The sequence below is a fragment of the Hermetia illucens genome, chromosome 1 (assembly GCF_905115235.1).
Source record: "Hermetia illucens chromosome 1, iHerIll2.2.curated.20191125, whole genome shotgun sequence".
Taxonomy (NCBI): domain Eukaryota; kingdom Metazoa; phylum Arthropoda; class Insecta; order Diptera; family Stratiomyidae; genus Hermetia; species Hermetia illucens.
The window spans coordinates 125,460,473-125,483,903 of record NC_051849.1 but is presented as its reverse complement, the minus strand read 5'-3'; the positions used below and the strand labels follow the sequence as shown (position 1 = coordinate 125,483,903).

At 42.3% G+C, this 23,431-nt stretch overlaps 2 protein-coding genes across 4 annotated transcripts in view; both read left to right on the top strand.

The window, feature by feature from the left end:
- The window catches only part of LOC119647214 (ras-GEF domain-containing family member 1B), a 1,018,095-nt gene extending 1,005,539 nt beyond the window's left edge, over window positions 1–12,556 (top strand). For all 3 annotated transcript variants that reach the window (XM_038048042.1, XM_038048043.1, XM_038048040.1), the window contains one exon: window positions 11,736–12,556. In XM_038048042.1, the coding sequence (XP_037903970.1) occupies window positions 11,736–11,803 (68 nt within the window). In that variant the 3' untranslated portion in view covers window positions 11,804–12,556. The remainder of the gene's footprint in view (window positions 1–11,735) is intronic.
- A 7,220-nt stretch (window positions 12,557–19,776) lies between these two features.
- On the top strand, window positions 19,777–21,591 carry LOC119661446. The gene has a single exon (XM_038070793.1). It carries the CDS (start codon window positions 19,777–19,779, stop codon window positions 21,589–21,591), a length of 1,815 nt encoding a protein of 604 aa, XP_037926721.1.
- The last annotated feature ends 1,840 nt before the right edge of the window (window positions 21,592–23,431 follow it).

The window sequence follows — 23,431 nt, the reverse complement described above, 5'->3', positions numbered from 1 at the left end:
TGGAATGTCCGCCGTGTATACTGTGTATAACAGCGGGGAAAGCGGCGATCCTTGAGGTACTCCTGCCTCAATTCTTTTTTCCGTTGATTGGTGCCCCTCCAGTGCCACCCTAAAACTTCGATCTGCAATAAACGATTGGATCAGTCTTATCATAGAATCAGAAATTTTAAATTTCTTTAGTTTGGCTACGAGCCCTGCGTGCCAGACTTTATCGAAAGCTTTCGATATATCGAACATCAATAGTCCGGTCGATTTCCGCTTATTCAAACCACTGCGAATGTGCTGGACTACTCTGGCCAGTTGAAGTTCGCATGAATGATCTCGTTGGAATCCGTATTGTTCCTCTGGGATGATGTTGAGCTCGTTGAGTTGATCCTGCAGTCTGCTCCGTATTACCCTTTCTGCAATTTTTCCAATTGTTGGAAGCAGGCTGATGGGTCTCCAGTTCTGTGGGAAGGTTGGGTTCTTTCCCGGTTTCGGCAGAAGGATGATGATGGATTTTTTCCATGCTTTTGGATATGTTCTGAGACGGAGTACTGCATTTATTACTGCAGTGATTGATTCGGCGATGTTATTCGGTGCATTCTTGATGCATTCGTTTGTAAGCATATCCCATCCTGGGGTTTTTTTGCTGCTTAGTCCATGAATGATGGTTTGGACTTCCACCTGATCTGTTTGCAGTTCCCAGTCTTCTCTTTGTGTTGAGTCAACTTCTGTCTCTGTTTCTGACTCGTACTCTTCTTCAGATTCGTCGTCCGATACGGTGTTCTCCCTGAACTGTAGTTCGAGTGAGTCCGCGAACGCTTCGGCCTTTCCCTCTTTATAAAATTCAAGGCCATTGGGGCCATGAATTGTAGGCATTTGTCTTCTCGAGCCTCTTTTAAAATATTTGCTGAGCCGCCAGAAGTTGTTGCTTCCCGGCTCAAGATTTTGGATAAAGTATTCCCACTGTTCGTTTCTGAATCGGTCAATGTCATCTCTGATAACATTAGTGAGCCGATTCGCTTCTCTTTTCAGGTTGGGATCTCCTGTCATTCTTCCTCTTTTTCTGATGCGGTTTCTCTCCCTTATTCTATCTTTAATATTTCTTGGGAGCCGGAAGTATTGTTGGTCGTTTACTTCTCTCTCCGTTGAGCTCTCCTGCTTGGCTGAAGTTATTTGGGCGGTTAGGTTTTCAATCTCTATCTCTACCTGCTCCGAAGTTTCAAGTTTTGAGGTTGTGGTGTATTGTCTTAGAATATGGCGGTAGGTGTCCCAGTTGGTGGTTTTTATCATTCTCGGTGGATTTTCAATATATAAGTTGTATATTGAAAATAACACCGGTTTGTGGTCCGACGAGAGGTCGTCCAACACGTTGATTGTGATGTGGTTGCTGTAATTCTTTGTAATAGCCACATCGATTATGGTGCCGGTTGTGCTGCGTCCATAATGTGTTGGTTCCTCTGGTGCGTGAATAGTTGCTTCGTTTCCGTTTAGGAAAGCGAGCAGTTCTCTCCCCGCTTTGTTGTTTCGGGTTGCTCCCCAGTCTCGATGACGCGCATTCAGATCCCCGGCGAGAAAAGTCGGTCTGTCCCCGTTGAGTAGCAGTTGAAGGTCCTCTGAAAAATTATCTGCTGATGGAGGACGGTAGGCTGATATGATTTTTATATCAGCTGGTCCTGTCCTTGCCTCGATGACTGTCGCTTCCATTCCAGTGATGAGTGGTGTTTCCAGGCGGTGATGCTCGATGCTTCTCTTAATGAGGACTGCGGTTCCTCCTCCACGGCCAGTAAGTCGGTCGTTTCTATATATGTTGTAGTTGGGTACTTTAAGTGGGTCTGTTGGTTTGAGGAACGTTTCCTGTATGAGTAGTATATCTACTTCTGCCTCGTAAAGGAATTCTTTCAATTCTCCCATTTTTCCTTTTACGGAATTTGCGTTCCATGTGATAATGTTAAGCTTAATGCTTACCATGGTGGATCTTAGTTGGGTTGCCTAAAGGGATCTGAGAGCTAAAGAGGTTTTGGATCATTTTAGTCATCATTGACTCCATCATGTTTTGTATCTGTGCTTGCATGCTGCTCAGCACTTGATCCATTTGCACAGGCTTCGGGTTCGCTGAGGAAGAGGGAGTTTTCGGTGCTGTTGGAGTTTTTCCTGCCGGCTTATTGATTGGTTGTGATACCTGTGGAGAAGAATTCGATTTCGCCATCTGGGCGAAGGTTTTTTTAATGTTTTTAGGGTTTTTGGGACATCCGCCATAGCTGGCTGGATGATCTCCTTTGCAGTTGGTGCAGGTTGCCTTCTGCTCCTGCTTCCTCTCGCATTTGGAAAAGTGGTGCGATCCCTCGCATTTAACGCAACGTGCGTCAGCGAAACAGTTATTCGCAGAGTGTCCAAACTGCTGACAGTTATGGCACTGCGATTGGGAAGTCCTCGGCTTTTGGGACTCGATTTTCACGATCAGGTGGCAGATCGATTTTACATTGTAAATGCCGGTTTCGTTTTTCGGCATTAACACCTTCAGTAGTCTGGAGGGCCCGTTCTTCATTTTTATGAAGAAGCACTCTATGGGATGGAAGCCCTGATCCTCAAGGTCTTCCTTTACATCTTCGGGCGCTATACCCTCGAGCCCCCGGATTATAATATTTATGTTCTTCTCTTCTGGGAGAAGATATGTGTGGAATTGAATTCCACTTTCCCTAAAGAATTTAGTAATCTTCCGATGGTCGCTCGGCTGTTCTGGAGTTATTCTCACTCCCAAGTGAATCCTCCTCGCGTGAAGGATATTAATTTTCTTTTTCCGCAATTCCTTCTCAATGGCTGGCCATTTTGATGGCTGCCTTAGGATCACGGGTACCGTGCCCTTTTCGGCTTCTTTAGCCTTAGGACTTTCTTGTCCTGAAGGCTTTGCCTTTTCCGGCGACTTCACTACGGTTTTAAAAAAGGTGGGCGGAAGAGTTGGCACTGGTTTCGGTGGCGGCAGAGGTGGAAAGTCTATATCTTCCTCCTCCTCGGTGGCGGTGTTGTCCGTGTTGTCGGTGGACATTTCCTCTTCCGATGACGAGTTGCTTTCCGAGTCCGACACTTGTGGACTCTCGATGCGTAAACGCTTGCCGTTTTCTTTTTTTTCCCTATTTTGCAGGTCTATTGACTCCTGCAAGCTTTTAATGAGGGCTGTCAGACCCTCGTTCTGCTTCCGCTGCTCCTCTATCTCTATTTTCGCCGCGGCTAGCTGTTTATTGATTTCGTCCAGACTGCGTTGCAGACTGGCGATTAGTTTCTCTTGCGATTGGTCCGATATTAATCGGACCTCTGGGGCTTTCTGGGCCCTCGTCTCCATGGTCTTTCTGCTGAAAATTTTTCAAAAAAACTAAAACTTCTACCCACTAAAAACTTAACACTATCCACGCTTATCACTAAAGGGTACCTAAAAGATACTCACTGCTGAAAAAAGAAAAAATCTGAAAAAAGAAAAAATCTTGTGATTTACAAATTCTCAAAAAACTTTTACCTCTGCTGCTGTCCAAGGACGTCTGCTGCGTTCGGCTGAACTCTCAAGAATGTCGGCGCTGCAGTTTTGGTCGGCTGACGGTAATTTGAATGATTTCGTCTTGATGCGGCTCCCCTGACAGCATTTAAATACTCTTGACGCTTTGGGCAAGTAGGATCACTTGCTAAATGCTGAAGATTACAGTTAGCACACTTTAGAAATGATCTAATTAGATCAGGTTGGAGTTTTGCATACTGGCAATCTGTTGTTTTGTGCGAAATGCTGCAAATTTGCCATTTAGTAGGCAGATTACAGTTAGAGCTACCGTGGCCTTACAGCTGGCAGTTGTGACATTGAGTGGGGCCTCTTCGTGCATTACTATAATAACTCCAAGTGATAATTGTACGCTGAATTGATTTTTATTCGACGGAGATCCGCTAGCTTGATCGTACCTTTTTCAAAATATAAAATGTAAAACGTTTGCTCGGTGTAGCGGGATTTCGATGGTTCGAACTTTTTTACATCTAGACAGGTAATGCCATGTTCGGTTTTAAGCAGCTCAGCCAGTTTGTTATTATCCATGCTGTGCAGGCCCGATAATAAAATTTTGATTGGCCTTTTATCTGGTCGACGATAAGTAAAGAATTCAGTCTTATTTACTTTGAAGTGGTTACTAACTCGGTCAAAGTCTTCGATAGTGTCAGTGAAAAGTTTCCGTCCGATGCCTGAATACTTGACATAGTATACAGTAACATTGAGTTTTTCCATCGCCTCGTCAATTTCAGCTTTCTGTAGTTTCGGAAAGACAATAGGTGGAATTTTTACCTTCTTTTGAGTGGCGGTGACCACATTAACTGTATCGCTATCGACTGCCATTTCATTTTCATCTACTTGTAAAATGCTAAACCGGTTGGATGCGCCCGCCATTTCAGATGGTAATGGTGGTGGTCTTCGCAGAACTCTCAGTTTACTTCGAAGATTTTCATCCGGGGATTCATTCCCCCTTGTTCGCTTTCTGCCACTTTCAGACAACTTTACTATTTGAGCACAAAACTAATTAGGTATATTAGCAAAACCAATACTAGTTATAAAATTTATAAAGTTAAAAAATTCGTCTAAAACCTTGAAAACTTTAAACACTTCAGAATACGTCGACAGACTCTTTGCAATCCCTTTGACCACTAATACACATGTCTGGTTGGAGTAATTGATATTCACATACAAATGATTAAAAAACTAAAATAAAATAATTCTTTCCGACCCTATCCATAACAACTCATTTCGTTGTGGTATTGACGAAATGATATGTGATGATGACGTCATGCGGGTGGTAGAGTGCACGAAATTTACAAAAAATGGTAAAGTTTTACCTCCTATAACTTTGTTAGTAATAATTAGATTTTCTTCAAACTTGACCAAACTGTGCACTATGTTCTTCATTATATGCATGCTAAATTTTGTACTTCTGGGATGAATATAAGGGGGATGCCGGGTAAATTTTTAAAATGTGGAAATATACTATTATTATTTTTATTTGTACAGATATCGGAACCGGATATATTTTGAGGCCTAGATTTCGTAGAGATGCATCACTGTGATTTTTTTCAGATTTTTCGGTTGGATAGGTTCTGAGAACGAGACCTGTTACACTTTTTGGGGGCCATATTTTGAGCCCTCACTCCCCTACGTTTCACCCAATATCCAATATTGAATCAGTTTCAAAAAATACTAATTGAGTCCTTTCATTTGATACTCTACATGGCTACATTCTGTGAAAAAAAAATTTGCACCCTCCATTCATATGTATGGGGAGCCCCCCTTAAACTTAACACAAGATGGCGCCACTTACTGCATGTAAAGGGAACACCAGATTACATACTCTCACCAACTTTCGTGACAATCGATCTAGCCGTTTCCGAATAAATCGGGTGTGACAGACAGCCAGACAGACAGACAGACGGACAGACAGACACCGTCTCGATCCTAATAAGGTTTTGTTTCACACAAAAACTTTAAAATAGACGCACAGACGGGCAGACGGACAAACAGATGGACAGACGGATAGACGGACCTGTGAGGAGTGGCCAGATCTCCCATCAGGCGCGACCCCAGCTGGCGGATTGGGGCATACCTATTGATGTGTAAATATGTGTCCATGCACTTTTCTTTTCTGACTGTGCATGGGCTAGTGTTTGCTCATCTCTGGTGCGTGGACCAAAATGGCTATGGGAAGTACACCCAGAAAATAAAACCAACATGGACGAATTGCGAAGGAGTAAAGTTACGGTGCAAGGGCTCGAAACCTCAGTACCGGCGGCTTTCGGGAGTGAGCAAGCGGGTTCCCGGCCGTCGATATCCCTCGATCGCAGTGCCTCGGTGGTGGACAACTTGGACACCATTGCATCCAATACTACAAGTGTTTCAGATTTGGAGAAGGGGTGTTCAAACGAAGCACAACTCTACCAAGAACACCAATTGCAAAGGCAAAGAATGATGGGCTAAAAGGAGATAGCTGGCCAAAAAAGGCGATTTCAACACCCAGCGGATTTGATCAAGAGGTACTCCAGCAGCGGCAAATTGATCCATTCAGGAGAAGCTCATCAATTTTACGATCTCCTCCAATTTCAAAGCTGCAAAAGAGAAAGCTCATGGAAGCTCAGCAGCTGAAAAAGGTGAAGGAGTCAGCAAAAGGAGTAATCTGGCCAGGACTCACCGAGAAAAGAGCCCTGACCTAGAAGAACTACCTTTTATGCAGCTCGGGACTAAAATAGTTGAGTTGTCCGAATTCATCAAGGACAAGCACAACGTGCACCAAGCCATTAAGAAGATAGTGAGAGCCATCAGGGTGCTTTACAATAGGTCACAGGAAGAAATAAGAAAGCCTAAGGAAAAGCCGGACATCCCAGCCCCAACAGTGTCACAGGCGACCCAAGGACAAAATCGTCGATCTTGGCTCAAGTGAAAGAGCGCGAGACAAGGAAGGGGAAGCTTTGGGGAGTCAACAGGCCCCAAAAAGGAAAAAGGAGTCTCGACCAGTTCAACGAACGGAACTAAAAGTTCAGAAGGGCCCAAAGTACCCAAAGTAGGAAAGTTAGTAAGTGAACCGAAACCGAAAGAAAATAAGAACGATGGTTAGATAAAGGTCATGAATAAAAAAAGAAGTAAGAAACCAAAGGTGCAGCAGAGGACATCTAACATATGCGGAGATACTGAAGAAGGTGAAATCTGACCCCAACCTAAAAGACCTAGGCGGAAGTGTCAGTAAAATCCGGAGGACCCAGAAGGGGGATCTCATGTTTGAGCTGAGAAAATCCAGCGTGGGAAAAACAGACGGCTTTCGTAACCAAGTTATAAACTCACTTGGGGAGAATGTCGCGGTTCGTTCCCAAAAACATGAGGTCTATGAGGTAACATCCAGAGAAGAGATCTGCACTGCCTTCAAGGAACAATTCAGGTTGGAGGAATTCAGGGAAGAATCTATCGTGAGCCTAAGAAAAACTTATGGCAGTACTCAAACGGCCACAATGCGACTGCCAGTGGAGTCAGTGCAGAAGTTGTTGGCCGTGGGGAAGGTTCGAATTGGATGGGTTGTTTGCCGACTAAGGGAACCGATTTCTTTAAAAAAGTACTTCAAATGCCTAATGTTTGGACACTTTGCGAAGGCATGCACTAGCGCCATCGATCGGTCCGATCGATGTCGAAGATGTGGGGAAAAAGGACATAGTGCCAAGGAGTGCAAAAGAGACCAGAAATGCATCTTGTGCGAAGAAAAGGAGGGAAGGTATAACCGGCATATTGCCGGAAGTGGTAAATGCCCAGAATTTAAGAAGGCGTTAACTGCAGTGAAAAAATGAGGTTAGTACAAATAAACTTTAATCATTGCAGGGTCGCACAAGATTTGCTTGTGCAGACCACTTACGAATCCGCCATGGAGATTGCTATCACTAGTGAACCGCACAGAAATTTTGACGGTGGTATATGGGTCACAGATTCAACTGGTGGAGCGGCAATATGGGCGTGCGTTCGTCAAGCCATACAATGTGGCATGGGTCAGGCGGCTAGAGGCTTCGTGTGGGCAAAAATAAGCGGTATATTCGTATATAGCTGTTGCGCTCCACCGAGTCTCACACTGCCTGAGTTTGAAGACCTGCTGGACGATCTTGTTCACGACGCAAGGGGACGGAGTCCAAAGGTGATAGCTGGTGACTTCAATGCGTGGACTATCGAATAGGGCAGCAAAGAGACTAACGCAAGGGGGCGGTGCTTATTAGAAGCATTCGCCCAGTTGGATGTGGTTCTGGCCAACGAAGGCAATATAAACACTTATCGGAAAGGGGGAACTGGTTCAATTGTAGATCTGACTTTTGTCAGCCCTGCGCTGGCACGTGACATGTCCTGGCAAGTTAGCGAGGACTTTGCGTACACCTTTGAACTAAGGACGGAGTCACAAGGCAAGAAACCCGCAACCCGGAAGCCGAAATCCAGAAGCACACCAGGATGGTCAGCCAAAGCGATGGATGAGCAGACATTCGTAGATGTGTGGCTAGACTTGCCTAGCCAAGCAGGCACCTCCATGGATAGAGCTCTCACACAGAGCATCTCTACAGCTTGTGACGCGTTGATACCTAGAAGATGCTCATTCCTCACTAGAAGACCCAATTATTGGTGGAATAGTGAACTTGCCGGCCTTTCGATTTGTCACAGAGCCAAATGAACGGGTCAGAGAGCAATAGGTAGGGTCGATCAGGGCCAAAAGGAGCATGCCTATAGAGAAGCTCGCAAGAACCTCAAGCTCGCCATCCAGCGGAGTAAGAGGGAATGTTTTAAGGAGCTCAGTTCGGAAGCGGACAATCGTGACAGGACGATTTCGAGGCCGATCGTCTCCGCAGATCACGTGCCCTATATTCTTGTTGAAAATAATCCAGAGGTTATTTCCTCAGCAAGAGGGGTGTACTGAAACCTTCCAGCGCCCCCGAATTTGACGCCGATTCCACCAGTCACCAGGGACGAGCTGCTAGAGATCTGCAGTCGAATAGGCAACTGTAAAGTCCCGGGTCTTGACGGCATACCGAATAAGGCCCTCAAACTTGCCGTCAATTGTAGACCGGATATGTTCGCGGAGCTATTCGAAACGTGCATGCCCGAAAGTATGTTTCCTGCACCATGGAAGCGGCAGAAGCTGGTGCTGTTGCCTGAGGCTGGCAAACCTCCAGGGGAAACGTCCTCCTGTAGACCCATATGTCATTTATAATAGATTACTTCCAGTCGTCATAGTCAAGGGGGCCTTTCAGATAGGCAGTATGGGTTCCGTAAAGCCAGATCAAAATGGTTACTGGCTTGGCCGAAAATGCAATTCACGGAAGGGGTTGTACCAACAAATATTGTGTGGTGGTCACCCTGGATGTAAGGAATGCATTCAACTCGGCCAATTGGAACCTTATACGAAAGTCTCTGGCGACGATTGGTGTTCCCACCTACCTCGTCGCTATTATAGACAGCTATTTGCATGAGCGAACATTGTGGTATGATACCGATGATGGACCCAAAGAGTTCGTTGTCTCTGCGGGTGTCCCACATGGCTCTGTATTGGGCCCACTACTGTGAAACGTCATGTATAATGATGTGGTGGGTTACGCCGATGATATAGCACTGGTTGTGGTCGCAAAGCATCTCGAGGATGCCGAGTTGTACTCAATCAGGGTTGTTAAGGCTTGGTTGGGGAGTGCTGGACTGGCACTCGCGGAGGAAAAGACGGAAGCGGTCCTCATCATTAAGCGCCGCAAACGAAATTACGTCTGCATTAGAATCGGGAATCGTATCATCACTACCAAGCCGGCCATCAAATACTTGGGATTGATGATAGACGGAGGACTTAATTTTAAGCAGCACATAGAGCATACTTGTAAAAGAGCATCCACCATGAGTATGGCTCTGGCAAGGATGATGCCGAACGTAGGAGGCCCGCGGCATACTTGCAGTCCCAGTTTGGGGAAAAGCACTGCAGGTTTTAGGCAATACACATAAACTGAGTACGGTTTACAGAAGAACATCCTTAAAGGTGTGTTCTGCCTTCAGGACCGTCTCAGACAATGCAGCGTTCGTCATCTCGGGAATGATGCCGATTGACATCATGGCAACCGAAATGATGAACATTTATAACACCAATTCCATCTTTCCCTTATCGCAGGTGAAAAACCTGCCTAACTATCCAAACTGCGGGGTCCCAGAGGACCCGGCCCACATTTCCTCTAGTTCGTGGAAGAAAGGACGAACCTACAGAAAACTCTAGGTGAAGTGCTATCACCGGAAAATTTTGTCCATAGAATGGTAGCCTGTCAGGAAAACTAGGATGTGATCAATTCCATGATCGCTGTAATCCAAGATAAACTGCGAAAAGCAGAAGAAGTGAGGAAGACGCGGTCACAAACCCCGCGGGTAGACGAAAGGGGACCTACCTAAAGTAAGCTAACTCCGCCTCGTGATGTAATACTTGAAGGTGGTTCGACGGGCAGGGAGATTCGGGGGTTGTTTTAGTGGGTAAAAATCCCACACTCTGGTGTGCCCAGGCCAGAGTCTTTTGAAGATTTCCACCTCCTCAAAAAAACAAAAAAAAAAAAGACGGACAGACGGACAAACGAACAGACGGACAGATGACAGGAGAACAGACAAACAGACATTGGATCGTTTTTTTTCACACGGAACCTTAAAAATTACCTAAACCTTGCTGCCAGGAAATTATTACATCATGCTTATTAGCATGGCATATGTTAATTAACTTATTCTCCATATCATAGCCTATAGTACCGCTTGGGCTAATCTTAAGTATAATAATCAAAAATCCCAAACGCTAGGGAGGCATGCACGTTTTTTAATCGATATGATTCCATCACATAATGCTTGTTCTGAAAAAACAAAAGATACAATAATAATGGTAAAGATAGTGTCCAAAAGCGTACCTGGAACAAATATGGAGATTGATTACTACACAATTCACGGAGCCTTTAAGGGAGCGAAAACCGGAAGTTCGGCGCTTCATGTATGAAAGGTTTCGTAGATTGTTTATATGGAAATACTTGGGTTCTCACCACTACAATTTTTAAGGTTTTGTGTAAAACAAAACCTTATTAAAATTGGTTCAATGTCTGTCCGTCTGTCTGTTTGTCTGTCTCTCACACGCACTTTTCGCATAAACGGCTATACCTATTGGCACGAAATTTGTTGAGAAGGTGGGAACTGTGAGTGCCCAGACATGCAGTGAGGGACATCTTTCTACTTTGAGATTGAGGGGGGATCCTCATACATGCAAAAGGGGGGCGTAACATTTTTTTCTCACCGAATATAGACACGTTGAGTGTCAAGTAAAAGGTCTCGGTTAGTACTCTTCGATACCCGTCTTAGTTTTGACATTTGTTACAAAGCGGGGGGTCGAAAGTGATGATTTCTTAACGGACCCATTCTCAGAAACTACCTAACCGGAAAATCTGAAAAAAATCATGAAGCTGCCTCTGTCCAGGCCTCAAAATAATCTTCATATCTATAGCTGCTCAAATTAAGTTAAAATAGTATATTACTATATTTTTCGCGAAATTGAGTAAGCCCCGCCCCTCCTTAAGTTTATCCTAGAGTTACAAAAATTTGCAATAATATAGATTAAAATATGTTATCCCCAAGTTTGGTCAAAATCATACTATTACTAGCAAAGTTACAGTAGCTCAAAGTTGGCTTTACCATGTAAATTTATTGGAAGTAAATATTAATATCACACTAAAGTGAGAAGTCTGTCGTGCTAAATGCATATTCATAACGGCCTACGAATAAATGGGATAGCTCTGCACTTAAATATACCAACAGGAGAAACAAACAAAACCTTTCATACCTGAAGCGCCGAGCTTCCGGTTTCCCTACAAAGGTAGTAGTATAGATGAGTTAAGTAAATGCGACTATTCATTTTGACTTGATACTGACATTATATGGTACCATACATAGGATCCAGAAAACAGACCACTCTGACTTTCCGTAAGTTTTGATGAGCAGGAATCGATATAATAATGATCGAGTTAAGCAAGTATAGGATATACAAGTTATATTTACAACGATAATTGTTTCCAGACACCTGCACTAAGAAAGGAAACAAGATGATTTCGAAATATTGCTTATGCGGGAATAAAGATTTTAATAGCGACATCTCTAATTCAATTTCCCTATTTTCTTCGCAGGAAACATAGTCAACGGCCATTACTCATAATTTTTCTTTTCTTTTCAGACTTGATGTTGGCATCATTTGAATGCGAGGATTCTACGCAAGCGGAAAAGTTAATGTATGATTGTTAAAGTGCTGGTATAAGATTCTATATGTACAACAGATTGATTTTACATTTAATGGAGATAACAGCACTGGCTTCGTTATTAACTTAAAGGCAATATAGGAAAATTTGAACGAAATTTTTTTAATATGAAATTTATTTTTTGGCTATTTATATATTAGACATTTTTGAAGGTGAATTTTGGTGCTTTTTGTTTCGAAATTATGTGCGGTTATGAAATTTGACTTCAATTATTGTTATTGCTGTGAAATAACACATACGCTTATATGGTTGTCCTTTCCTAGTTTTCAACACAGGCGACAATAAAAACTTATAATGTTTCTGCCCTAGAGCAGTTTGAACAGGAGCATCGTATCACTACTAGTCAAAAGTATTATAACAGCAAGAAAATACCTACATACATATGTGTTGGATTCACTTATTTATGGAAAGACGCGGCGAAAATTATTACTTTCAGATTAGTTCCTAAAAATATCTTATTCATATGATTACGATTCTTCGCAATTCCTTCCTGAATTGGTTGTCATAAATAAAACGCACATCTGGAAACGAAAATTTCATACCAACACTCGTCATCATTGTGATGACACTATGTTGTAAATAGTGTAAATAAATTTAGCAGCAAATTAACACAATGAAGTGGTAACCCTTTTATTGTGAAATAAAATCCTCTATGTAGATTTACATACATTTATAAAGGGTAGGCTGTACCCACCTAACATTAATAATTTAAAGCTCTCTAAATAAAGTTTTGTATACATACATGAATTTTCATTTTAGATATTAAAGAAGATGGATTTTTCTATAAATTCTTAAAGCGTGATAAATTCACCTAAAATACAAAATGTTAACCTTCTATAACTTTGTTATTAGTGGTTTAATTTCCTCCAAACTTTCGGAAATTGCGTATTATATTTTTATCTATAATGGTTTAACCTAGCAGTAGAACTTAAGTTGGGTTTTCGGGTAAATTTCTCAAATATGGCAGTATGTCATTCTTACTTTCATTTGAGCAGATATCAAAATGATATGTGTTTTGAGGACTCATTTCGTGTAGGTACACCATTATGAATTTTCCCAATTTTTCGGTTGGATACATATGGAATATATTTTAAGTCCTCACTCTACTATGTTTCACCCAGTATCAGAAATAAGATCTGTTTCCGAAAGTGCTAATCAGGCTCTCTCATTTAATACTCTACATGACCATACTCGGTGAAAAAAAAAATTACGCCCCCCTTCCGCGTGTATCAGGTACCTCTGCCTTAAACTCAATAGAAAATATTACCCACTACCTTGATTCTCACGAAAACTGGTGAGAGCATGTGTGTGTTCCCTTTACATATAGTAGTATGTATGGGACACCCCTTACATGTGAAAGGAGCGTGCACATTTTTCTTTCACAGAATGTGGCCACGTGTGATATCAAATGAAAGGGCTCACTTAGTACTTTTCGAAACTGGTCCTATATTTGATCTGCGGTGAAACGTAAGGAAGTGAGGGCTAAAAATATGACCCTCAAAAAGTGTCACAGATCTCGTTTTCAGAACCTACCCAACCAAAAAATTACAGTGGCGTATCTAAATGAAATCTAGGCCTCAAAATACTTCCCGTTCCGATATTTGTACAAATAAAGTTAATAATAGTTAGTTAACATATCTCAGAAATTTAGCCGGAAACCTAATCAGGCTATAACTACAAAATTTCACATTTGCATAAGGGATAATAGAAGGCATAACCTCGGCAATTTTGAAAATAAAGTTACAGAAGGTGAAACTTTTACATTTTGTGTGAATTTCGTGCACTCCAAAGCGTGTATGACGTCATCATAACATATCAATTCGTTAATACCACAACAAAGTGGGCTCACGTAAATGCGAGGTCGCAAGGAAACATTTCGGTTTAGTCTTCTAGTATATCAATTACTCCAGACCGACATATATACGTATTTATATGTATATGTAAATGAAGCTTTGGGGTAGTGCTTAATTCAGATAGATATATGAGTACATTGAACAAGCGGCATTCAATATACGTACTTTATATAAAAATATGTATACTTTTATGCACAGAGTAAATCGGAAATATGTGTATGATTTATCTACACGCATATATAATACAGTATTCGGTAATAGGCAATGTTTGTTTGTTTAGGGTAAGCATAATATCTACGTCTGTAATGTGTATGCATTCCTTGTAGTTTAAAATAATATGAAGGAATATTTGGGGTTTTTAGTAACATACGAATGGAAAAATGTGCGTAGAAAGTTTCTCACATAAGATGAACACAAAACCTTTATACCCGAAGCACTAGCTTCCGGTATTCCGACTTGTTTCATGATGATATCTGATAATGATCACATATATTATCATATACCCCAAAAGTGAAAATGGAGAATGTATATTATATATATGTTTTTAGTTAAAATACATTTTCTACTTGTTAGTACCATTAAGTTTCCAAATGCGATCACAATGTGAGCGATTTTTGGAGAAAACAGAAGTCTTAGCCTCAAAGCTCTCATAATCCATTGGGGGTGCCGAAAATAATTTTCACCAACAGCGTTTTGGAATATCCAAGCTAGTTAAAAACATTTTCTGATTAATTTGATACGTAGGTTTTTTGGGAATCACTTTTTCGCATTTGGTGAAGGACGATGTTGCAGCATATGACTTTTGGAACTAGACCCCCCAATTGTATTACTGAATGCAAGATGGATATATATATTCTTTATACATCATCCCTATTATCACCCTTTTCAAATTTGTTTATGAAAATTAAACATTTAAAAATTGTTGGATTTTTTTGTTTTCTTTGACGTGTCACCATTTTTACGAAATAAAATATAGAAATTGTAGGAATTAGCAAGATCAAATGCATATGGCACGCAGGTTTCCGAAAGATTTTTCAAAACATCTTTGATTTATGACAGCTGATATGCAAATACGTCTGCCTTCATATGAAGATGTGAGGTATCTGAGCCCGTTCATTAAGGTTTTGTGTACAATGCAACCTTATTAAAATCGCTTCACAGTCTGTTTATCATACGCACTTTTCGTAAAAACGGTTACACATATTCACACAAAATTTTGTCGGAAGTTGGGAACTGTGAGCCCACACACATACGGTGAATGACATTGTTCCACGTTGAACTTAAGTCTACATAGACGTTAAAGAGGCGCCGAAATTATTTTCGCCGAATAAAGCAATGTGGAATATCAATCAAATGAAAGGCCTCGCTAAACCTTTTTTCAGGCAGATATTAATTTTGACATTGGTTACAAAGGCGCGGAATGCGAGAGTTCGAGAAGGTTAATTACTTCAAGAACTCGTTCTCAGGAACTACTCAACTTGAATATATGAAAAAACAAGTCAGGAAACCAGAAGCTGCCCGTTTCAGGTATGAAAGGTTTTTTTTGCTTTTTCTTTAAGTATATGTGAGTGTAGAACTATCCCATTTGTACATAGCCCGTTATGTATATGCATTTAGCATGTCAGAATTAATACTTCGGGTTGTAAACTTACACGGAAAGACTACTTTGAGCTTCTGTAACTTTGTTACTAATGGTATGATTTTGATCAAAAAACTAAGACCGGCTTCGAAAAGTACTAATCGAGACCTTTCATTTGATATCCCACATGACTACATTCGGTGAAAAAAAATTTTACACCCCCCTTTTACATGTATGCCCCCCCCCCCCTAAATTCAACTTAGAAGGATACCACTCACTGCATGTCTGGGCGTCCACAGTTCCCACCTTCTCTCCAAATTTCGTGTCAATCGGTATAGCCGTTTCTGAGAAAAGTGCTTGTGACAGACAGAAAGACAGACATTGAACTGATTTTAGTAAGGTTTTGTTTTGCAAACAAAACCTTAAAAAATGATCCATCCACATGATATCTAAGCCCCAAAATACCCTTCATTGTGATATCTGCTCAGTTATAATAGTATATTATTATATTCCGAAAATATACTGCGAACCCCCTAAAGTTCAGAAGGCCCAGTGGAAGTCTAGAACGTGGCGCACTGTTAAAATAATTAATATGGAGATATCCAACAAAGGCCCCGTTATGAAGCGGTACAGCGTTTAGCGAGCGATCGCACACTCATCATCAACTGAAAATAATAATATTTCTTCTTCTGTAGCTTTCTCCCATTTAGTTATAGAGTCAGCTCATTCAGATTCAGTTCACCACCTTTCCGATCATAAGTTTGGTTCGGGGAAATACTACTTATATATTGACAAATTGTATAGAATCAAAACAAATGGATCGGATAATGGATATTATCATCGACCATCTAATCTTTAGAAAGTCTGCGCACATAAAAAAATATCTACGATATAATTAAGGAGCTCCAATTGCTAGAATGCATTCAACCCCCAATTTTCTTTGGAAAAACCAGTAAAACTCATACAGCGATGATCAAAATGAAAACTTTATGCAAATGAGTATCCTTCGCTAATGCTCTAGTTAAGTGTGTTGATACAGATATCATTATAATCAATAATAATAATCGTTGGAACGATAATTCAATTGAATCAGGGCCTTGAAATGCATAGAACATTTCATTTAAGACCGTAATGGTACAATACTGGATTTCTGTTCTCTGTCGGAGGACCATGGATATCGCCCTGATCTGATGCTGGTACTCCTTCACAGTTGAGTCGCGTGGTATCCGACGTCAAGCTACGATACAAATCCCGCTGCCACCAGTGAGATTTGAACAGAGATGTTCCACACGACAGCCTATTGTTCTAACCACTGAGCTATCCAAATATTATCCAGTAGTCTACAATTATAAATCCAAATTGTGCTTTAAACAACAAGCAGTAAAACCTGGTAAGGCAATAACATACTACGAGAAGTAGGAGGTAAGGTGATTAAGACCATTCTAAAGAGGCAGGCTAAAACTACTGGCCGGAAGCTAACCTAGAAAAATGTAAATGTAAATGTAAATGCATATATCTTCGACTAAAAGTACAACTTATTAGAGCAAAAGATGGGAAAGAGGAATTGTACGATAAAGCTCCTCCACCAATTGATGTTGTCAATAATGTTCTGAATTTGCTGTTCAGACAATATATAATACAGTTAAATGGTAAGCCAATATTGTAAACTGAACACAATTTCCAATGCAGAGCTTATATCGAAAATCTGCTAAATGCCCCCGAAACCTATTTGGTGTCTGCTTAATAGTATCTCGATGAGAATGAGATGGGCATAATTGAAAGTGGAAAGTCATCTGATTCAAACCAAGGATATAGTAAGAGATACAAATTGCTTGTACACAACAATGTGGTGGAGTTTATAGGAAAAGTTCATGGAAACCCCAGCCCCTGATTCAGTTGCATTGTTGGGCCAACGATTATTATTATTATGTGTATAGCTAATACAGATGCTTCTTACAGAAGTGGAACTCATTGAATGGCTTTCATCATTCCGAAAAAAGGGCCTGCGGAGTACTTTGATTCATTTGGAGGATACCCAGTAAATAAATTTTTTCAAAAATTTATACTGACAAATTCGTCCGTATTTATGAATAATAACAAACGATTACAAAGTGTATTTTCATCGACCTGTGGGTATTATTGTTGTATGTATCTTTACTGGCGTTGTAAGGGATGAATTCTTATAAATTTTCTAAACCCATTTTCATCATATGATTTCACTTGGAATGACACTAAGATTGTTACTTTATACAGAATAGCTTATTTAAAGAATCATGTACATAACAGTGTCCGGATAGCTGAGTGGTTAGAGCACAAGGCTGTCGTACGGAAGGTCGCGGTTCAAATCTCGCTGGCGACAGTGGGATTTGTAACGTGATTTGACGTCGGATACCAGTCGACTCAGCGGTGAATGAGTACCTGAGTCAAATCAGGGTAATAATCTCGGGCGAGCGTAATGCTGACCACATTGCCTCCTACAGTGTTCTGTAGTGTACCGTTACGGTCTTGAATGAAGTGCTCTAACACACTTCAAGGCCCTGATCCAATATGGATTGTTGTGCCAACGATTATTATTATTATTATGTACATAACAGGAGGAAATTTATGTACTCGTTGAGATGAAAACTGAGTATAAAAACCCGAAGCGAAATGTTTTACATCCACTTTCGCAACTGCAATTTTTCATGATGAAACCTGACGGCAAAAAAATTAACAAGTCGGGAAACTGGAAACTTGACGCTTCAAGTATAAAAGGTTTTGTGTTTCCCTTTGTGGTGTACATACCTCAGTTCTCCATTGGCTGATAGCATTGACTCGAGATATTTAAATTGCTCAGCGTTGCCAACTGCAGTAACCTGCCCAGAACTGAGCGAATTAAATATCTCGGATCAATGCTATCAACCAATGGAGAACTGGGTAATGAAATTGTTTCACGCATTAATGCGACTTGGATGAAACGGCATTCCACAACTGGTGTTCTTTGTGATCGATGTATCAGCGAACGTCTCAAATCCAAAATTTACCGCAATGTCGTCCGTCTGCCGCTCTCTATAGTTCTGAGTGTTGCCCGACTATAAAAGACAATGAACGACGTTTTGCGGTAATAAAGACGAAGATGTTGCATTGGACTGGTGGCGTGAAACGTTTTGATTATATCCAAAATGATAATTCCAGTTAACCCGTTGGGGAATACCGTCCCCATGTACTCGAGGAGGGCGATCAGACCCGAGCCTACAAGGACTCATCTCAAGTGACTTTGGCCACGAAGCCTCACCGGGTGTTATCTGTTATCATGAGAGCATATGCTCCAGGAGAATTCTTGGAGGATGTGTTGTCGGCCCGGTTTTTTTACGGTTGGCCCCCTTGTGGGAGTTTCATGGTGGTTGTGGTTATGCCTACATCGCGGGCAGAGTTCCTTGGAGCCCAAGCGTGGAGTTGCACTGTATAAATCGGGTGCCGTACCCCTTAGTTGCGGCAGAGGTGTTAAATAGGCCTTGCATCCACTGGTATGAATGCTGAACCTGCACTCAGTATAAACCAGTACCGCTGTGCCAGTCATAGCGAGGCTCTGATTGTAGTCTCCAAATCGATCCGTGTCCGAAGAGGATCGTGGGATTATGCCTACACGGCAGGTATTCACGTTAAGCCCCCAGGACTTTCATATCCAAAATGAGGACATCCGTGATCCGAGGAAGGCGTCTTCGATATTATGATCACATAATTCGCGTTAACGAGAAATCACTTACCAAGATTGCTATGAACATCGAAGTCAATGGTGAGCGACCAAAAGGCCGGCCGAAACAACAGTGGCTTGATACGCTGGATAGCCATTTACAAGCCTCGAAATTGCATCCAGATCAGGCTATTGATAAAATAAAATGACAAACCGACCACGACGAGCCGGTCCCTCTTGTGAACGGCACAAGGGCCGAAGAAAAACAAGAAGATGTGAGGAGCGACGAGCGCGTGTCAACTCCGCTTCACAAGTTAAAAATTCCATTGCCCTCTAGCTTTTAAACCACTGTAGCCCTGTATTGATAATAGTCAACCTCATACGCTTCAGACTCTGTGTTCGAATCATACAAAATAACATAATAGCAGTTCAGCTAAAATTGATAAGTGCATCGACACATTGGTCTACTTTCGCACAAGTCATTAGTAATTACGTCAACATAATAGCAGTTCAAAGGAAAATGCTGAACATGCGCTTGTGCCAGAAACGAATCAATAGGTCATGTAAACAGAAATATGTCAATTGTAAATTGCTAAATGGTCATGTAAACAAAAATGTGTAAATTGTAAATTGCTTAGTTATAAGATTTCTTTTATAAAAACGAAGTGATAATAATAAACGAGGCGACAAGCCAAAGAAAAGTGAAACCAGTAGTTTCTTCTTGCTTCCTCCAGCGTACAATAATTTGAGGATTATTGCACCTATCCCGGCAGCCATCAACAATTTAAGGATTGTTGACTAGATATAGATATATGATATATGAATTTAAGGATTGATATCTGCCCCATTTTTACATGGTCCGTCGAGCCGGATTTCTGGTCGAGCCAATATTTTCAGACATCCTACACACTCAGTCATTCGCATACTACAATGGCTCCGGGACAAGCAGAACAAGGAGATTCAGCGTCCACAGCAAACAATCACAATCTGAAAGAAGTTCTTCGGTTGATTCGGAATTTCAAGAAGGATTCGAGGACGCGATACAACTTACAATATTTTCAACACCAAGAGGAGACGCTAAAGCGAGCATGGGCGAACTGCGAAGCCTTGCACGGAAGGGTGAAGACCGTGAGGGCTCAGGATGCAGTACTACTTGCGCAGTACATGAAAGAGTACGAGGAGGTCGAGGATGCCTGGGGCGAATGTTCAGTGGTATTCCGTCAAAACATTGCCGGTTACCAGCAGTTCAAGAGGCCCCAGATGCAGGCGAAAACGTAGTCAGGCTGGAAAGGATTAAAACACCCAGCTACAGCGGCGACTACACTCAGTGGGCAGCATTCCATGACTTATTCAAGGTCGTGGTGCACGACAACAAAAATTTAAGTGGTGTACAAAAGCTTCAGTATCTTCGTGCGTCGGTCAACGGTGAGGCAGAACAATTGATACGCCACCTCACTTTAACGGAGACTAATTACGCGCCAGCATGGAAGTTACTGAAGGAGCGATACAACAATAAGAGGGCCATCGGGAATGCCTACATGAAAGGCATATGGAGTTTACCGACTAGCACTCCGGCTAGTGCGATAGGTATCAAGCGAATATTGGACACGACCGAACAATTCCGTGCCAATACTGAATCATTGGGAGCAGATTTAGTCGACCTAATCATGGTGTACATCCTGCAACAAAAATTGGACAATGAAAGCAATTCGGAATGGCAGAAATTTATTGGTTCTTCAAACGAGATACCAACTTTGAATCAATTCACGAACTTCTTGCATCAACGGTTCACAATACTGGAAGCAGTACAGCTTACCGGACGCAAGACGGTGAAAGTAGGGGCACACTCAGCACAAGCAACGGGAGCCGTCTGCCGAGTATGCCAGGGCGATCATCGAATTTCGCAATGCGACACATTTCTGAAATCAGACATAACCAGACGACGAGAGTTGGTAGCATCTTTGCGGCTGTGCTACAATTGCTTGCACGAGGCTCATACAGTCAGGAACTGCCCATCACGTAAAGGGTGCAAACTGTGTGGAAAAAGGCATAACCCAATGTTACACCAGGCATCGTCGAATAGAGCTGCATCTTCAGCTTTGCCGAATCCAAAACAACAAGTCTCATCGCTGAATGCTATCAACAGTGGCGTCGACATTACGGCTGTTCTATTCGCTACAGCAAGGATTCGGGTAAAGGACAATCAAGGAACGTTCATTCTTTTGCGTGCATTGGTCGATCAAGGGTCCCAGCGTTCGTTCATCAGTGAAGCTGCGGCGCAACTCTTACGGCTACCACGTCAAGCGACAAATCTGACAATCAGCGGCATCGGGAGTCATTCAACGAGCAGCAAGGGAGCGATATCTGCTCAATGCAAAGAGAAATGGTCGACAAGGTGTTTCAATTTATCTCTTGTCATAGTAAACCATATAACGGACAAGATTCCCCAGTCCAAGACACCATGCAAGATAACTGAATTGAAACAGAAGGACTTAGCTGATTCATCGTATAACATTCCGGGGAAGATCGACGTCCTCCTGGGTGCTGACGTCTATGGCGATCTATTGGAAAAGGGCGTAATCCGGATAAAGAATACCAAAGTTTTGGCTCAAAAACCAAAATCGGTTGGATCCTGTCCGGGCCTGTCAAGCGATGGAGTACGCAAGTAATACGAGCATCAGAGCCTTCCATCAGTATGGTTAGCATCGAACAGCTAGATGCTGACATCCGAAAATTATGGGAACAGGAAGAGTTACCACAAGAGCGAATCCTCACCGTAGAGGAAGCAAACTGTGAGAGGCAGTTCATCCGAACTACTAAGAGGGATCCAAAGTCAGGCCGATACATAGTCAGACTGCCGATTAAGCCTGATATGAACCCCTCCATCCTGCTGCATCCGTCATTAAAAGACGCTGTCATACGCCTCCGCCAGACAGAGGCAAAACTCGAACGGAATCCAGAGCTCAAAACGCAGTATAATGCATTCCTAAAGGAATATCTGGAATTGGGACATATGAGCGAGGTCCCATCCACAGAAATTTTTTGCAAACACTCATATTACTTGCCACATCATGCTGTAGTTAGAGAGGACAGCACAACTACGAAAGTTCGCGTCGTATTCAATGCGTCCCATAAAACTTCCTCCGGCACCTCGTTGAACGATATCCTAATGGTGGGACCAAATACGCAATACACCATCTTTGAAATATTGCTCCGGTGGAGGAGGCATAAATACGCATTGGCTGCTGACATTGAGAAGATGTACCGACAGATACTCGTGGACAGTCGAGACTGCGACTTACTGTGAATTGTTTGGAGACCAGAACCCCAGGGTCAAATAAAGCACTACCGGCTAAACACAGTAACTTATGGCACCGCCAATGCTCCCTTCCAAGCAACACGTACCCTACAACAGGTCGCTGAAGACGAGCAATTCACGTCACCATTAGCAAGTGAAAGCATCAAAAAGGACTTCTATGTAGATGATATTGTGAACGTTCTCAAAAAGGCTGGATTTAACATTCGAAAATGGTCCACGAATTATGAGGAGGTTCTGAAACATGTAAGCACCGCTGACCGGGAAACGTCTGACGTAGTCAACATCAATCTAGAAAACACCGTCAAGACATTGGGTTTGCAATGGATTCCTAAAGACGACATATTCACCTTTAAAGTGAAACTGCCTCATATCCCAGCGAACGAGCCAGTTACGAAACGAATAATTACATCCACTGCTGCAAGATTATTCGATCCGCTTGGTTGGATCCAGCCCATCATAATAGTTAGCAAGATATTTATCCAAAGGTTGTGGCTACAGAAACTGGATTGGGATAAGCCCGTACCTGACCAGTTGAAAATCGAGTGGCTGACCTACATGAAGGAATGGCCAGCGTTATCACAACTTCAAATACCACGATACATACAGACGTCTGATCGCTGCAAGGTAGAACTCCATGGTTTCTGCGACGCGTCAATGGCAGCCTTTGCAGCGGTGATTTATGTTCGAGTAATACATCCGGATGGCACGGTATCGGCGAACATATTAACATCGAAATCGAAAGTGGCACCTTAAAAGGTACAGTCAGTACCCCGGCTAGAATTGAACGGTGCCGTCCTACTATGCATATTGATGAAACACGTGAAGCAAGCTTGCGAATTCCCTGCCGACACAGCTGAATTTTACTGGACGGATTCGACCATTGTTCCCGCTTGGTTGAGTGATCACCCAGCCAGGTGGAAAACGTTCGTCGCAAATAGGGTGAGCGAAATACAGGCTACAAGCGACTCTAGTCAATGGAGACACATCGATACAGAGTGGAACCCAGCAGACATAGCGTCACGGGGAGTGACTGCTTCTCAACTCCTCAAAAGCGATTTATGGTGGAACGGACCCGAGTGGCTGCAACACAAACCAATCAACTACTCGTCAAGGGCAATCGACATTACCACGACACTCGAGAGGAAGCCTGAGACCTCCTGCAAAGTTGCGAAAGTTGCGAAGTTCACGTT

Bases quoted from the DNA above. Each gene is read 5' to 3' on its own strand.
- LOC119661446 (XM_038070793.1), top strand. From the start codon at position 19,777: ATGGTCCGTCGAGCCGGATTTCTGGTCGAGCCAATATTTTCAGACATC.